Here is a 19551-nt window from a genome sequence, read left to right as displayed (position 1 = left end):
TAGAATTGAGGAAAATGAAATAAAAGAAAATAAAATAAAAAGTGGATATGTTCATGTCTGGGCAAGTGAGATTTATTGCTTTTAAAGGCCGAAAAGCTTTTGGTAAATGCGTTTTTACTATTTAACGCTGTTTAACTACATGCTGCATAAATTTGTTTTGACACTTTGATTAGTCGATTTCGGAGTTTGCATGTATGTAACGTTATTTTACTCAAAACTTTTCGCCATTAAATTTTCAACTAGCGCTCAATCTTTTACTACCCCTTTTTTACTTCTCTTTGTATATATTAGGTCTGGTAGAAAGAAATACATTATTTTTACAATACTAATTACACTACGTTTTCACTAGATAGCTCTAGAAAGTTGACATTTTATACTAAAAAAAAGTATTTGACAATTTTGTGAATGGTTGATTCAGTTTTGTTTGAACTTATGTCAATAATGACACCGGCAAGTAGAAAACACTCTATATCGTACAGTTTTTTTGTTTCAATAAAAGTGAAAGCGCACGCCAAGCGACCGAAAATGTGAATGCAGTTTTGATTTCATCGGTTCCATTCCGGCAATTTCGCTAGTAAACGCTTCTTAAGGTCAGTTGTCGAAAATATAGAGAAAGTAATGGATATATGTGTTTCTATTTCGATAAATATTATACAAAAAACTTTTTGCGACTGGTTAATAAAGGTTATATATATAGAGATGCTTAATTAGTTAATGCCACATTATTTGAACCTAAAAGAAACTAAAAGTGGCCAACTTTAGTCACTAAAATAGGAATTACGTTTCATCAAGGAAACTTCAGACCACACACATCAATAACGAATTTCCTGAAACACCGACCATGGTAATGGGAGATTCTTATGAATCCACTATAGTCCAGAATTAGCACCAAGTGATTGCCACATGTTCCTGTTCATGCCAAGTATTTCGCTGGTCAAAAATTATCCTCAAGGGGGCAAGGGCTTCTATAACACAATATGACAACAAACCAAACAAAACGGATATTTAGCCAAAATCGAATAATTCAAACTATGACAAAGCTTTTATTTTCATGCAAAAATTATAGATTTGTTTTCACCACACCTTTTATACTACGTCCGCTCTTTTGCATGGCACAACTCAACAACATTAACAGCGTTTGATTTTTTTCCCGAAAAATATTCCAGGAATTATTCCTTTTCTTGTCCGCGTAATACCTCGAAGATGAGAAAAAACTCATGAATTTTTGAAGCATAATCGCCAGAAGTTTTTCACGTGATAAAATTTGTATTTTTTTCCTCTAATTTTTTTAACTTAACTCGAATCAGAATATATTTAAATAATTGATTAAGTTGCGGTATTATTCATATATGTGACGTTGAAAATAAACTAATTCGAACTTTGTTTCGGTTGATTTAAAGCCTACAGAAAGAAAAACGATGAAAAATATCAAGTTATCTTGATTTTCCTTGCTGGATGATTTTATAGTAACATAATACTAACAATGCTTAGTGAATGAAGCCATACTATAACCAATTTAACAGGTAACAGTTTATTGAACATTCTATATATAAATGTAATATTATTTGTTTGCTGGCTTGGTGGCGCAGTGATAAAGGCGATGGAATCAATCCAGAAAGGTTCGGGGATAGCAAACCTGCTATCTTCTCTGATCTGCCCTTCTAGCAGACTTCCCATCTCCATCAAATGCTTATTTTACAAGATGTTAATTCGGTCCGTACTCCTCTACGGATCTAATGTCTACTTCAAGTTTGTTACACCCAACCAGGTCAAACGGCTTCAAGTTTTCCAAAATTAGCTCCTCAGGAGAATATTAAACGCTCCATAGTTTGTCAGAAATTATCAAATTCATAGGGAAACTGACACTCCAGAAATCAAGCACTTCATATCTCAATCATTCCACAAACAACAACTCAGCTCAAGTTCTTCTGAAAACGCGCTTGTTCGCGAGCTGGTCGTCATGCTGGGAGCTTAGCACCGCGTCACCGCTAAGCTCTCCCCCTTTTCCAGGCTGAAACGACCTCATCGGTCTCTACAGTCATAACTTTTGCCCCCACACAACAGTACACAGTTGTGTGTTAACTCAGGTTCAGAGGCAATCCCACATAACCCGGTCCAACTTGTCACTCCAGGGCAAGTCTCCGCGACCAGGTATGCGTCATGCATTCCACCGCCTGGTTTTTAGGCGAGAACAAAAAAAAACGGTCCTCCTACTGTTGCGATAGCCCCGGGTTCGAATCCTGCTGGGGCATGGTCGAAAAATTTATGTTTGTGATTGTTTAAAATTTGTGAATGTTCTAGGCAAGAGTGTAAAATCCCACAAGGAAAATGATCCCAGTCACGCCAGTAACCAGGCTGAGTAAGACCTGATGTCTTCTGGGATGATTTCTAAAGTTGGTCACTCGCCAGTCGGTAGGCTTAATTCTGAGGACCGTGGTTCGGAGCCCACGTTAAACTTTAGGCCCAATCCAGATAAACCCATAGTTGGTAAAAGGAGACTTTAAAATATATTTTAAAAAAATATTTGTTTACTCTCTCAAAAGTTATTGCTCTTTAAATATGGAGATTAAAGATCCAAAATTAAGCCGTTTTTTAGAACTAATTGTTACTAATGATGAAAATTTCATCCCGTACAACAACAATGTACAATGAGTATCGCAGTTTGAACTCTGGAGAAGCTTCGCTGCTAGTTGGGGAACGTACATTCACACCAAAGAAGGTGCAACAAACTGTTTGATGGAATTGGAAAGGAACTGTTTATCATGAGCTGTTCCAACCTGGTCGAGCCTTTCTACTTTTTACTGTCAGAAATGGAAATAACAGAAACAGGCAATTAACAAAAATGATGAGAACTGATCGATAAGAAAAGTGTCTTTGCATAAATTTTTTTAATGATTCGGTAATAGTTGAGGGGGACTCTGACTAGTGACTATCCACCCTCTAGGGCGAATCTTACCCTATTCAATTAGATTCGATACCATTTGATTCAGTCGTCAGAAAAACTCTGCTAGTGCTGTAAAGTTTGCTTCAAGGAATTGTCTGTGAACATTAATTGGTTTAGAAAACTCACGAGTTGTGTTAAAACATTATTAGTACATATTATCATTGATTAGTGTTTGAAATGTGTATAAAAAATTTAGTTTAATAAAAAACTTAACAATCAACGATGAAACTAAATTAACTCAAAGTTTGTTTCGGTCGTTTTAAAGCTGACGGTCAAAGACAAAATAAAAACCGACAAAAAATATCAAACATGTAACGATATCCACTCCCTGGATATCAGAGAGTATGAGCAATGAACGAATCTAAAAGCCATTTGTCAAATTCCTTGATTGATAATCAAATTTTATGTCAATGGGAAACAAACTGGTGGGATTGTATTATTGTAGATAGCTTAAGTGGATTGGACTCTGGAATTATTATTCTCAACGTGGTCTCTGCCAGACAGGTATGGGAATTAAAAATTGAATAAAAATTGATTAATATTTTTTATAAAAACTCTCATAAATCGATTTCAGTTAAATCAAGCAGTTCAATTATAAATAAAGAAATTAAAATATCAGTTTTTGTGAAGTAACACGAAATACTAAAGATGCGAATTTATTTTTAGGCTTTCACAATAACTTCTCATAATAGATTTTAATTTATTTCGCTATATATATATATATATATATATATATATATATATATATATATATATATATATATATATATATATATATATATATATATATATATATATATAGTAAAATCACAGAGGGATGATAAAGGGAACATTTATGCTGAAACGAATGGTAATATAATAATATTTATACATCCTTTGGTTTTTAAGCTATAAAATAGAAAGTCTACTTAAAAAAATTAATGGATTTATATTTATGTCACATATCTTAAAGTACATATATCTTGATAGTTTCATTTTTATCTGTGGAGTACATTTTTTGAACCCTTTCGATAGAGGTGTGAAAATTTTTGATTCTTGTCCATTTTCATACTTTTTGCTGTCATTTCCTTTAAAATAATTAAAATTTAATGAAAATCACAGCAATTATAAATAATTTAACATTGAATCGGATGGCAGTATAATAATTTTTATAGTATTTACATTTTAAATTATAGAATGAAAAAAGTGTATTTTAAAAAATGTTGTAAGTTTTGATTTATATCATATATCTTAAAAATTATAAATCCTAACGCAATTTAACGTCAATTTTCGTTCATTTCACCTGAAAATATATATATTTGGAAAGTGTTATCTTTATGTGATGAGTAAAAAATGTTGGCACTTTTTCTATACCATATAGTCGTGAAAATTTGCATTTTTTAGCATTTTCATACATTCTAATGTCACTTCCTTTCAAGTAAATAAAATCTAATGAAACTCGCAGAGGTTGTAAAGCATTTTACGTTGAAACGAATGGTAGTATAATTATTTTTATAGAGCTTTTTTTTAAGTAATATAATGAAAAGTGTATTTTCAAACCAATTAGTCCATTTGTGTTTGTGTCACATTTCTCAAAAACTATACGTGTTAAAGCGATTTAACATGGATTTTCGTTCATTTTACCGTAAAATACAGATATTTTGAGAGTTTTTTCTTTGTTCTAGAGGTAAACATTTTTTCCATATTCTATAAAATTTAGTTTCTTTTTGCTATTTTTAAGTTTTCTTCTGTCTTTTTCATGCAAATTAGCACAAGTCTATGAAAATTACAGCTCTTTAATGCATTAATCGTTATCCTCGAACCAAATTAACTCTCAACTTCATTTTCTCTCAAACTTCAACAATCATTTTTTATATGCAATTTTTCAGCTGTTATTCTTTTGTATATTTTAAGATACTCGATAAAGTTAGCTGTTGCTTGGCGGAAGTTTTTAAGGGTTAGAAGTTAAATTAACAAATTAAACTTAAAGTTTCCAGTTTAATTAAGTTGTTCGAAATAACAATATTAAAATGAAAATTGTATTAAACAATGCAGTCCATTAATTGACTTTAAAATTCATCAAAAGCTCATTAACGAACTTTGTATTTTTAATAATTCTAACTTATAGTGAACTTATTTGTTTCTGAATAAATATTAATAACTATATTGAGAACAAATATAACTTAAGGATTTATAATACATTGACGTCATGTAATAGTTACCCATTTTAGGATTTTTATAAAAACATTTTAACAACAGAATATCTACAGTACATTTTTTTGTTTATTTTTTTAGAAATCCACAAACTGGCATTTTAATTTTTGTGTGACCTAAAAAATTGTCTATTGCAGACGTAATCATTTGTCAATCTTAAATTACTGGTTGGTGATACTTCCACAGACAATCTGCTTAAAGAACTACATTTAAATAATCAAATTAATCCGATTGAATTTCACATCCCAGTTGGAAGAAAAACATGTTCAATATCTTTATCTGTACTCTGCCATCTCAAACGATCAAATAACCAAGAACCCCAGAAATTCGAAAGTTCAGACGGAACAAATTGTCGTCGATGAGATAATAGACCAATATTCAATAAACCTATATATTTTCCAAGTTAAAAATCCCTCTAGCATCCATTACTGAACACTGACGTAATTTGCTCTGATTTAGTGTTTAACTGATCATGGCGGATTTATATTCCATATTTTTTTATATTTATATTTATATTTTTTCAGTAAAACTTGTAAACATTTATCATTTCTATAAATCTTTTAACACATTTAATTATTTATCTGTTAAAAACACAATAGACACAACCAATAGTTATAAACTTGCAACCATTATTATATAATTATTTTAAATGGAGATACAACATAAGATGAGACAGCTTTATTTACGTATAGACGAACAATATAAGATATAGATAGATAAAAAGATTTAATGTTTAACTGACCATGGCGGATTTATATTCTATATTTTTTTATATTTATATTTATATTTTTTCAGTAAAGCTTGTAAACATTTATCATTTCTATAAATCTTTTAATACACTTAGTTATTTATCTGTTAAAAACACAATAGACACAACCAATAGTTATAAACTTGCAACCATTATTGTATAATTATTTTAAATGGAGATACAGCATAAGATAAGACAGCTTTATTTACGTATAGACGAAGAATATATGATATAGATACATAATAAGATTTAGTGTTTAACTGATCATGGCGGATTTATATTCTATATTTTTTTATATTTATATTTATATTTTTTCAGTAAAACTTGTAAACATTTATAATTTCTATAAATATTTTAATACATTTAATTATTTATCTGTTAAAAACACAATAGACACAACCAATAGTTATAAACTTGCAACCATTATTGTATAATTATTTTAAATGGAGATACAGCATAAGACAGCTTTATTTACGTATAGACGAAGAATATATGATATAGATAGATAATAAGATTTAGTGGTTAACTGATCATGGCGGATTTATATTCTATATTTTTTTATATTTATATTTATATTTTTTCAGTAAAACTTGTAAATATTTATCATTTCTATAAATCTTTTAATACATTTAATTATTTATGTGTTAAAAACACAATAAAGACAACCAATAATTACAAACTTTCAACCATTATTATATAATTATTTTAAATGGAGATATAGACATATAGACGAACAATATAAGATATAAATAGATAAAAAGATTTAGTGTTTAACTGATCATGGCGGATTTATATTCTATATTTTTTTATATTTATATTTATATTTTTTTAGTAAAACTTGTAAACATTTATCATTTCTATAAATCTTTTAATACACTTAATTATTTATCTGTTAAAAACACAATAGACACAACCAATAGTTATAAACTTGCAACCATTATTGTACAATTATTTTAAATGGAGATACAGCATAAGATAAGACAGCTTTATTTACGTATAGACGAAGAATATATGATATAGGTAGATAATAAGATTTAGTGTTTAACTGATCATGGCGGATTTATATTCTATATTTTTTTATATTTATATTTATATTTTTTCAGTAAAACTTGTAAACATTTATCATTTCTATAAATCTTTTAATACATTTAATTATTTATGTGTTAAAAACACAATAAAGACAACCAATAGTTACAAACTTTCAACCATTATTATATAATTATTTTAAATGGAGATATAGACATATAGACGAACAATATAAGATATAAATAGATAAAAAGATTTAGTGTTTAACTGATCATGGCGGATTTATATAAATTCTATATATATTTTAATAAATAAATTATCAATTTCTAAATTTGTCCTTTCAATAAATACATTGTTTTGAGTGTAGAATAATTAAATAAAAAAAAATTAATTTGATCGCCTTGATATATTAAATTAAAAGGCTGCAAAACAGTGATTGGATACTTTGCGGAAAAATTCTCCTTAAATTATGATAAGTTGACATTATATTTCTTAAGAGGGTATAATTTATAGGTTTTAAATCGAATCTTTAAGATCTTTCTTAAAATGATTAAGAAAAAGGCCGCCCCCATTATTTACCAACAGATAAAACATTTCAATTAAATTATAATTAATAGGACTAACCGAAACACTGCTAAGAGGTAATCATTGTCCAAAAAAAAGTTTCGGGGCTTAAAAGGGGTAAAAAACCTTATTTCTGGGCCATTAATTTAGTTGATGTGCCGTATCAAACCTTTTAGCTGAGAACTTTTTAAACCTTTTTTTTCTCTCGGTAAAATTCAAAGTGTATGTTACGAATTTTATATGTACTATAGGGCTTCGGAGGATGTACTTTTCAAATAAAAAATTAATTATTGGATAGGAGGACCGTTTCCGAACACGCTGTCTACCTCCAACGCGTGGAAGATCTTCTTTTAAAGATCAAATATAATTTAATCGTAAAAATCAGAAAATCTTTTCCAGAAAAATGAAAGAAAGAGGAAAATCAAACATATGTTTGAGTATAATCTCATAATTATTTGCTTTTAACCATCTGTTATCTATTTAAGCTTCCACGATTTTGAATTAATTTTAAAGGTTTTTCCATTAATTATGCGTCAGTATTTTTTTTCATTTTAGATCTCATTACATTCGACAAAAGATGTAACTGAAGAAATGTGGAAATACAACCTCAACTGATTGCGTACCATCAAAAATAAGATTAACAAAGTTTCAAGAATCAACATTTACAAAAAGTTTCCCGGAGTTAATTCACAGATCTTTTACCATTTGCTGTTGGTTTAAAAAAGCGAATAATAATATAAAATAAAGCATAAATGATTCATTATCTTAAATAAACTATAAAACTAATAACATACCATATTTCTAGACATACACTAATGACATTACAACTTAAATAATAATGTTACGCGATAAGTTACTGCCTCTAATGCTTATTTCAGGTTACTACAAAATGACTTGTATCTAGTTTCCAAATATTATCTCACAACTGAATACTTAAATATGATTAACATCCCCATATTTCAAATTAACATCCCTTTTAATTTCTTGTCCATCATGATAACGTCATATTAAAATAATTTTATTAATATAAATATAAATCTGAATTCAAAGGATGGAAATAATATTTACAAATATTCACATACTCGAATATAAACCCACTCAATTTTATCGCAATTTAATCTATTTTTGCTTGTTTCAAAAATTTAAAGCAATCAAAATAAAATGTTCCCGATCATCTGCCATTTTATCGACACAATTTTAACGTATAATATAATGAAGATATTTTAATAAGCGTTATATTTGTTCTGTGTATTTGGAGATTCATAGATTAAATAAAAATACTCGAATTACAGTTGTTTCTATATATTCGAAATAAAAATATTTTAAAATACCACGAAAATTGCCATTTTTAGCAGAAATAAAAATATGTAATGTTTATATAGTTTTAATACTTAAAAATATTTTTTTGTATTTTAAAGTCTCCTTTTTACCAACGATGGTTTATCTGGACTGGACCTACTGTTTAATGTGAACCACGGTTCTTGGTATTAAGCCTACCGACTGACGAGTGATAAACTTGGAAATCATCCCAGAAGACATCCGGTCTTACCCAGCCTGGTTACTGGCGTAACTGGGATCATTTTCCTTGTCGAATTTTGCACTATTGCCTAAGGACAATCACAAACATAAATTTACGACCATGCCCCAGCAGGAGTCTAACCCGCGACTATAGCAACAATAGGTGGACCGTCCTGTCGCATTTACCACTGCTCCAACCAAGCCGGCCTTAAAAATATTTTATGTTATTTTCTGTTAGTCGACAAAATATTCTGTTATTTTATTTTTATATTAGCAAATATTTTTACATACAATTATAATATGTACAAAATATTAAGTGTTTATAAAATAAGATTTTCCATTTTTACAATATGAAATATATATTTGCGTACTGTAATAAGAGTCCTTTTTTTTTCATTCGATTTATAAGATTGAAATCAAATCGAAGACAGTTTTAACTCGAGTTTGACAAATATTTCGAAAACCGAACTAATCGTTAATTTATACCAAAGGAGTGCGAACCAAACAAATTTGGAAAAATAAATGACCCATTTATATGTAATTTAAAATTTTTTACTATTTTCTCTTCATAGTAAAATATTTCTATATATTAATAATTCTTCTAAATGTGATAACAACTTTTTTAATTTTTTTAAATTAAAATGTGTTTATTTTAAAATATTGCAAAAACATATTCATATTTAAACGGAATATATATTATGAAAAATACTACTGAGAAATTATTGGACACAAAAGCTGTTAAAATGATCTAAATAAAATTCTCATTTTATTTTCTTTTCACTTAATTCCGGCAAAATTGAATCGTCTTGAATGGAACGACAGGCAAAAAAAGGAAGTAGGAAACCTCAGGATTGCTCAAGCTCGCAAATTATTTAATACAACCGCAATGGAACGACTGTATTTCAGAAAAGTTACGCCTTTGAGACCAATGAGACATAACTAAATTAAAATACAGAACAGAATTCCGAAGTATTTTTTCCTTCCTGCCAAAAATTCGCATCTTTCGAAAGCACGGGGAAACATTTGCATCCGAATAAGAGAAAAATAAATTACAGAAAAGGAAACAAGGATTATATTCGCGATTCATTTTTGTTATCCAGGCGTTGCCCTAACTTTCTCCATTCCCATTTTTATTCTTTCTCAAGCTAAGACATAATTCTTCGCGGCTAAATCACCGTTTTGCCTTCCAGAATAAGCTTTTCAACCCCAAAACATCTATTATATCCGTTTGCAATTTCGAATTATGTATCTGCCAGAGGAATTTAGTTGTTTTTTAACGATGTTGTGTTATTTCCTGCTTGTTTTTCTCAGGGTTTTTCAGGATTAAAAAACAACATACAATAAAATTTACCACTATTCTGACGATCTAATTTCTCTCCAATGCTACAATATTCTTAATAATTAACAATTATTAATATTTTTAACCATACGGTAAAACTTCGACTGATATCATGTTGAAACATCCCTACTCACTTAAGTTCGTTCTGTTGCATTTCTGACTATATCTTAAGCTCAAGAAACAACTTCTAATGCATCATTTTGATTCGATTTATAAGATTGAAATCAAATCGAAGACAGTTTTAACTCGAGTTCAACAAATGTTTCGAAAACTCCAACAAAATCAATTGGTAAAAATAAATAACCCATTTATATATAATCTAAAATAAATAACAAATTTTTTTGTATACAGTAAAATATATCTATATATTCATAATTCTTAAATTTCAGTGACTAAAATGTAATTAGTAAAATGCTTAAGCATGCTTCAATTTTCTTTTAATTATTTTTAAGTGTGATAGCATTAAATTAAAAACAAAAAAGAATAATCATATGAAAATATCACTTATAAAAGCTTTTTAAAACAAATTGATTTACAAATAGTGAAAATAAAAAAAGACTTGTACATTTTAGTGCATTTGTTGAAATGTTTCTTTTTAAGTTAAGTATTCATTTATATTCAGTTCATGTTACTTCATTGTTTTTCAGTAAAACTTGTAAACATTTATCATTTCTATAAATCTTTTAATACATTTAATTATTTATCTGTTAAAAAGAACAAACGAAAGAACTTTATTTATCAATAAAGAACCAATAGTTATAAACTTTCAACCATTATTATATAATTATTTTAAATGGAGATACAACATACGACAAGACAGCTTTATTTACGTATAGTCGAACAATATAAGATATCGATAGATAAATAAAATTCTTAAAAATTCAGAAATGGTTCTAACATCTACAAAATAAAAGGTGCTATCATCTTAAAGTAAGTTACATTTTCACATTACATAATATAAATATTAATTTGTTCAACGGATATCTACAGGTAAAAATTTTACTAATTATTCATAATTCTTCTGCATATGATATCAACTTTCTGAGAATTTTGTAACTAAATTGTAATTTTTTTTAAATTATAGTCACCTCAACACTTTTGGTAAAAATGGTATTTGGTAAATTAAATTTTACTATTAAATACCGCAAATTTGGTTACCTACTTTAAACAACTGAATATATATTATGAAAAAGAGTAAATCCCTAAATATTCATTGGATATCTACAGGTTAATGTTAGAAAAGTATAACATTTTAGTAATTATTTATAATTTCTTTTTATAACTAAAATATTTAAATTTAAAAGATCTGAATATATATTATCAATAATAGTATATCCATAAATATCCATTGGCAATCTACAGGTTGGTGTTGGTGATAATATAGTACTCTTCCGCTATATTTATATCTGTTTCTTAACAGACTTTAGACTTTATTAGGATTTCTATTTATTTTGTATACTACTCAGATGAAGACAAAAAATAAACAAAATAATTAATTCAAAATAAAGAAAAAGTTGTTTAGTATTTAATCAAGTAAATAAATCTCTTTTCCAAATAATAACAAATCGAAAACAAGTTAATTTTAGAGTTTCTTCAAAAGAAAAAAACAACCCTAAACATAAGTTTTATCAATTCGTTGAAATTATTCCTGTGTGACATCGATAGACGATTCCGATGGTGTAAAATACATATAAATTCTGTGTCTGCCAAGGCACAAGAACCGATAAAAAAATACTAAATTTCGAATTTTTGACGCTCCTGTGAATTTAAGTCGGTCCCGGTTTTGCGTTAATGAAAAATGAGATCGTCACAATTTTATTTATTCCTTTTGCCGTGATTTTTCTCTTAAACGAGGCTAATTATCAATTTGTTCTACAGTTACTCGATGCGAATTCGCAGTTCTTTTTTTATTTTTTTATATAGCATCGATGAGTTTATATTTTTAAAATAAAACTTGTGGTAGATATCTATATGTAGGTTTACAAACTTACTATATTATTTTTGAAGTACTCCTAGGCATTTGTTGAGAAGAATTGGTTTATCACATTGCGGATTGACAAAATAATATGAACGCGAGAGATACACTATATTTACTCACTAATAAGGTATTGAGTCAATATTTGCTTTTGAAAAAGCTGCATTTCTTCACGAAAGAGATTCTTAGAGTGTCTGGATAGTTTTACTAACATGCCAATTGAAAAGTTCCAGGCCTGACACATAGATGGCGGTACTATAATTAAATCCATATGTTTTTTTAGTTAGCCCTAACCCTGAAAAGGTGCCTGTATAAATTTGACAGCTATCGAATCATTAGTTTGTGAATTATAATATTTTGAGTGAAAAAACTTTTGTTATTGTGAAAAAAATGGATAAAAATGAATTTCGCGCGTTGATAAAATATTGCTTTTTGAAAAATACTATTGAAGCAAAAACTTGGCTTCATGCCGAGTTTCCGGACCCTGCCCCAGGAAAATCAACCATCAAGGTTTGGTATCTTAAGTTTTGGCGTGGTGAAATAAGCACGGTGAACGCAGTGGATACCCAAAGGAGGTTGTTACCGACGAAAACATTTAAAAAATCCACAAAATGATTTTGAATTTCATTCACTACCTTGAAAAAGGAAATATTATCAACAGTGGCTATTACATAGCGTTATTGGGCCATTTCAAGGACGAAATCGCCGAAAAACGGCCGCATTTGAAGAAAAAGAAAATGCTGCTTCACCAAGACAATGCACCGTGTCACAAGTCAGTGAAAACGATGGCAAAAATCCAGGAATTGGGCTTCAAATTGCTTATCCATCCACCGTGTTCTCCATATCTGGCCCCCAGTGACTATTTTCTGTTCTCAGATATCAAAAAAATGCTCGTTGGGAAGAAATTTTGGTCGAATGAAGAAATGATCGCCGAAACTAAGGCTTATTTTGAAGCAAAGGACATATCGTACTACAACAATGGTATCGAAAAGTTGGAGAGTGGCTATAAACAGTGTATCACCCTTGAAGGGAATTATGTTGAATAAAAAAAAATAATTTTGCCAAAAAAATGTGTTTTACTATGGTAGGCCGAGGATTGACCTGTTAAGTTGTAACGTATATGTATTTTAGTATGAAATACCGCAATTTTTTTCGTACTTAAAAAAAACTTAATACATATTATGAACCTGTGGTAGATGCGCTAGAATTTTCTATTTAAACTGCTACTGCTCTTTTTTTACAACAATGTGTTGTTTAATTTATTCAATTGACATCGGTAAACATCTGCAGCAATAGCTTCAGTCGGTTTCAATAGAGATTTATCTAAAATGATGTATGAATATTATTATATAAAAATGATCATCATGTAATATATTTTTTATTAATTATTTCATCCTTTTTAGTATATAACGCTGATTTTTAACATATTTTTGATTTTCTTTAAGGTTATCAGTTACGATTCAAGCCGTGGTGGTGTCAGCGTGATAACAGAAAAAGGCGACGTCACTACCAGTTTCCTATTAATCCAGCACGCTGATATTTCGGATTCCGGCAAATATTCCTGCAGCCCATCCAATGCAGATGTCGCTAGCGTCAGGGTACACGTCTTAAATGGTAAGTCTGTCAAACATCAACCGCCGAAATTAATTAACTGTTAATAATAGCCATAAAACAAGCGATAAAAACGGATCGAATAGTTCTTGTCAGCGGGGACAAGGCCCCGTCGTGAGATTCACGAAAACAAGCAACTATTATTGGACGGCATTATTATACCGCAAAAACTAAAATGGAAAGTTTATTTGACATCAACCGCTACAGACGAAATGAATAGGACAATCGGTCTTTTTTTTTCTTCATCTTCTCGCATCATCTCAGTCTTTTTACATCAAATAGATGACTTTAAAATTGAATCAAAGGGGGCTGCCGTTTTCCAATAACGACGAAAAATGATTTACGATAACCATGAGAACGGATGGTTTTAATTGTCAAAAAGAACCAAGAGTGGATCCATTTTCATAGGATATTGATAACGAAAATTTTAATTTGGAGTTGAAATGCTCGTAGAGGTCGCAAGCCGTAATTATTACTTTTGGCGAACACAAAAAAAGGCCAGCATTCGCCTCATTTTATCAAATAACATGGACATAAAATTAATTTTATACATGGTATCCATTAAATTCTCCATGTAAGAGGGGTCCTCGAAAAGATAAGTAAAAAAAACGCAATAAAATTGCCAAAAAATGCATCTATTTATAACATAATATAGACCGTAATTTTTTTTTTGGACATAGAAAGAATCGCATTGATATCCGATATTAACTTACCTTACGAGAGTATGATGAAAAATAATTAAAGTACGCTGACTAACAAAAGAACTGTTTAAACAGGCATTTTTTCATAATCCATGAGTACGACCGTCTAAACATCTATCGAGTAATTCATTTCTGGATAAATTTTTATTTTTTTCATTTTCACTTTCCTCTTTCTTTGTTTCCTTTTCTTTCTCTTCTATCTTTTCTTCTTTTTCTTTCACTTTTTCTTCTTCTTCATTTTTACTACAGTTATGTGACTGCCGATTTGTATACCACTCTCCACGAAATGATCTTTTAGCAAGTCTAGTACTACGGCTATAACCAATATGCTCGTTTTTCGGTTTTCAGATATTTTTTACACTATTAGACTCCAGTATGCTCACTAAGATGCCCATAACTATCAAATAGCTTGGAATTTTACTTTGAAATATTCAGTATATTCTTGAATAGTTGTGCTATCGATATATGAAACAAGAAATTTCTTTAAAGTCTTTAAGAACTATTATATGAGCTTATTATCGATAAAGAATGTCATAAGTATCTATTATTTAATAAAACAAAACAAAATAATAACTCGAATTTATAGATATAGATATAGATTTATAGATATTTTCTTCATCTTCTCGCATCATCTCAGTCTTTTTACATCAAATAGATGACTTTAAAATTGAATCAAAGGGGGCTGCCGTTTTCCAATAACGACGAAAAATGATTTACGATAACCATGAGAACGGATGGTTTTAATTGTCAAAAAGAACCAAAAGTGGATCCATTTTCATAGGATATTGATAACGAAAATTTTAATTTGGAGTTGAAATGTTCGTAGAGGTCGCAAGCCGTAAATATTACTTTTGGGGAACACAAAAAAAGGCCAGCATTCGCCTCATTTTATCAAATAACATGGACATAAAATTAATTTTATACATGGTATCCATTAAATTCTACATGTAGGGGTCCTCGAAAAGATAAGTAAAAAAAACGCAACAAAATTGGCAAAAAATGCATCTATTTATAACATAATATAGACCGTAATTTTTTTTTGAACATAGAAAGAATCGCATTGATATCCGATATTAACTTACCTTACGAGAGTATGATGAAAAATAATTAAAGTACGCTGATTAACAAAAGAACTGTTTAAACAGGCATTTTTTCATAATCCATAACATGACATCGATTATATATCATATATCAAAAATGTTGAGGTCTGAGGTAAAATAAGTTTTACCGTCTATGTCGTCCATCTTTAATTATGGCTTTCAAACTGTCGATTCAATGTTCAATTTGTTCTTTTTTATTTATTTATTACATTGTTAGTTTCTAGTGTAATATTGTTTATGTATAATGCTTACTGCTGTTTTTCTACACTACACTACACAAGATCAAATTGTTTGATTCTTTTGAGTCTGTGTCCTGTTCTGGTGTTATCCAGGAGTTGTGTACTTGCTACTAAATTAGTACTTCGATATTGACATGAGAATGAAATCTGTCCGCATATGTCCTTGCATTGCTCTTAATTTCCTGAGTGACAGTCGGTATCTAAAGGTCTCAATTCCTTTAGTATCTGGGTGTATCTACAATACTTCTCAGGGATTTGCTTTGGATAACTTGTACCTTGTTAATAAATTGTCCACATAGGTTGCAATACTTGCTTGTGTAATAGCAATTTATTATGCATCAATAATTGTGATTTTCTTCTAATTAGCTATTACTTTCTCCTATATTTCAACTTATTTTTTTATCAACTGAAACAAATGACTGACAGAAAGTTGACAGTTACGATGTTGGATTTTGGCATTCTCATGTTACTAAATCACTTAAATTGGCGCAAAATGTGTAAATTTCGATTTACACTAATCGTCCATAATGAATATTTTATGTATTTTTCCTCTATAAAGACAGCAATCTAATAATCGATAAATTTTCACACCTCTCTATTTCGAAACCGTATAGCAGTCAACCTTGAGGGATAGTTCTGAACAGGTAACAGTCAGGAAGATCTATGTCTCGTAAAACTGCGACAGACCTTTCTATTCGAGCTGCTACAGTCACCACTGTAACATAATCATGAAAACGGATAAGTTTTCGCCTATTACTGGATATTGCTGATCTTTTTAGCATCAAAACGTCGCTCAATTTGTTCAACTGACATCGGTAGACATTTGCAATGACAGTATCATTCACACTATGCCTTGTTGATCTCACCATATGAACAGCAAGACTTTATGGTCATAAATATTCTGCTTCGGTGTCAATATGAACTTTTTCACGCCTGGAAATTTCATAGTAGATTCAGTTTTCATCGCCAGTTAAAATACACTACAGAAAACTCTCCTTTTAATTGTTTAAACGGTTCGAATGTCATGTCTTAGTGATTTTCGCTACTTTTTGGATGCCTGAGAACAATTTATTCATCAACTCCTAAGCTGTCTGAAAATGCTTTGAGATTTTGGACTGTGTTTTCTTCCAATATGTCTTGCAATTCATTACCTTCGAACATTTTTGGTGCTTCATAAAACTAATGGATGTCGAACATACAATTATGAGCATTAAATGACACGGAAGAAATTTATTTGTATGCTCTCAATGTTTACTGATATTAAAAGGATAATATTACCAAAGGCCCTTCAAATGTATCAGTATACATATAATTATTTTAATTGCCTCTGTAGAAAAAATTAACACAAAAACAATATATCCTTTGATACAAAAATATTAAAAATAATTAAAATAAATCTAATATCTAAAAAACATCGTACACAATTTTAGCGTTCCGCCAACGTTGGACATTACAGAAAAAAAATAACAATGAAAAACAATTTAATCAGATAAACAATTTTATTAATTAAAATGAACCGAAAACAATGAAAAATAACGCAGTTGATATGCTCCCAAAGGCCGCCATATGTAATTATTACCTTTGGGGTATATAAAAAAACCCAAACATCCGGGTCATTATACCTAAAAGCGCGGACATCAGATTTTATACATAATATCCATTAAATTTGTCATGTAAGAGGGATTACACTGGTCATAAATAAAAAACAACAATATGAGCGAAAAGGGTTATAATTCTTTATGTATAATTCAGACGGTTTCAAAGCATGTAAGGTTTATCAACGTTACTTTTCTCTTACTTCTAAATACATGTTACTAAAATGTAGTTTCCATCTAACTTTGCTGGTATTACGTCCATTGTGTATTAAAAAGAATCCTAACTTATTCACAATGTAAATAAATTACATTATTAAATAGATTAGCCACATTAAAAAATGTTAATTAAGTTATGCAACTGACAATATGAATTTTTTCAAAGTTTTAAAAGATATTTTTTATATATAACATATTACAAAAATATTATAATCAACACTAATTATAAAACAAAATCTGTCAAAATCAACCATACAAGAGCTTGATAGAGATCACAGGCAACAAGAAGAACGATCTAACGTTACTTAGAACCTTCCTAAACTTCAAAAATTATTTTTCAAAATAAAGTATAAAAAAAATATACTCAAATTTAACGAGTTGCAATTCGAATTGTTTTATCACCCATTGTATAGACTTGAACTATCCCTTAGTGACTACTGAATTCATTGTCTTCGAACGATTTTTGTCTTCCGGGTCGCTCTTTGTCATTGATCCAATATCACCATACATTTCTAATAGATTTTGGTGGGCTTTGACAGTAGATTTCTTCAAACAAACAACAAAGCAATGAAAATAGATAGTGCAATGTTGAGTTTCACATGATTAGCCTCTGTATTCAATGAATACCGTAACTAAATAGTTATTCTATAGTTTGTCAGGAAACAAGCGCCAAGATACCAGGAATTTTTGATGAAAAACAATTTATCAATATGTTGATACCCAATTCAGTCGATAGGCAGGCTTTGATCGTAAGTTATTCTTAAAGTAGTATATTGTCTAAGTAATCTGTGATTTGAAGTATAAAATAACCAACAGTTGAGCGAATATGTTTTTTTATTAGCATAGAGTTTAAATGTAACAAGCTATTAGACATCGGGACAATAATAACATACAAATAAAAAATTGGCAAGACCGTGTTACTTATAATAATAATCTCAATATCAACAGAATCTTATCTATTAGAATACCAGTATTTTAAGTACCGTATCTCAACGATTCTTAAACGTGAATACAAATACTTTGGAGCCAATCACCAAAGTGTTAAATTGAATCTTTCATTTGCATTTTGAGTACGACCGTCTAAACATCTATCGAGTAATTCATTTCTAGACAAATTTTTATTTTTCTCATTTTCACTTTCCTCTTTCTTTTTTTTCCTTTTCTTTCTCTTCTGTCTTTTCTTCTTTTTCTTTCACTTTTTCTTCTTCTTCATTTTTACTACAGTTATGTGGCTGCCGATTTGTATACCAATTTCCACGAAATGATATTTTACCAAGTCTAGTACTACGGCTAGAACCAATATGCTCGTTTTTCGGTTTTCAGATATTTTTTACACTATTAGACCCCAGTATGCTCACTAAGATGCTCATAACTATCAAATAGCTTGGAATTTTACTTTGAAATTTTCAGTATATTCTTGAATAGTTGTGCTATCGATATATGAAACAAGAAATTTCTTTAAAGTCTTTAAGAACTATTATATGAGCTTATTATCGATAATGAATGTCATAAGTATCTATTATTTAATAAAACAAAACAAAATAATGACTAGAATTTATAGATATAGATAATAGACACTATAGATTTATTAACATTATCAAAACCTTGAAAATAATAATTAGTTAAATTACTTAATTACCAATAATACATAATTAATATAACGAAAACGCAGCAAGAATTTCTTAATATATCTTAATTTGTCAAGTAGCATATTTATATTTACTTTACAAGAGTGACCGTATATCGAGAATTTATTTATTGTAACAAAAACGTCGATTCCTT

At 29.3% G+C, this 19551-nt stretch overlaps 1 protein-coding gene across 4 annotated transcripts in view; it reads left to right on the top strand.

Moving 5' to 3' along the window:
- Window positions 1-19551, top strand: part of LOC143197263 (zwei Ig domain protein zig-8) — a 689161-nt gene that overhangs the window by 619857 nt on the left and 49753 nt on the right. For all 4 annotated transcript variants that reach the window (XM_076405572.1, XM_076405568.1, XM_076405569.1 and 1 more), the window contains one exon: window positions 13753-13921. In XM_076405572.1, the coding sequence (XP_076261687.1) occupies window positions 13753-13921 (169 nt within the window). The remainder of the gene's footprint in view (window positions 1-13752; window positions 13922-19551) is intronic.

Source organism: Rhynchophorus ferrugineus, unplaced genomic scaffold (assembly GCF_030347505.1).
Source record: "Rhynchophorus ferrugineus isolate W39M unplaced genomic scaffold, kcgeb_rfMv2 rfM5, whole genome shotgun sequence".
In the NCBI taxonomy this organism is placed as follows: domain Eukaryota; kingdom Metazoa; phylum Arthropoda; class Insecta; order Coleoptera; family Curculionidae; genus Rhynchophorus; species Rhynchophorus ferrugineus.
The sequence above is the reverse complement of the archived record's forward strand: the minus strand, read 5'-3'. Positions and strand labels throughout refer to the sequence as shown.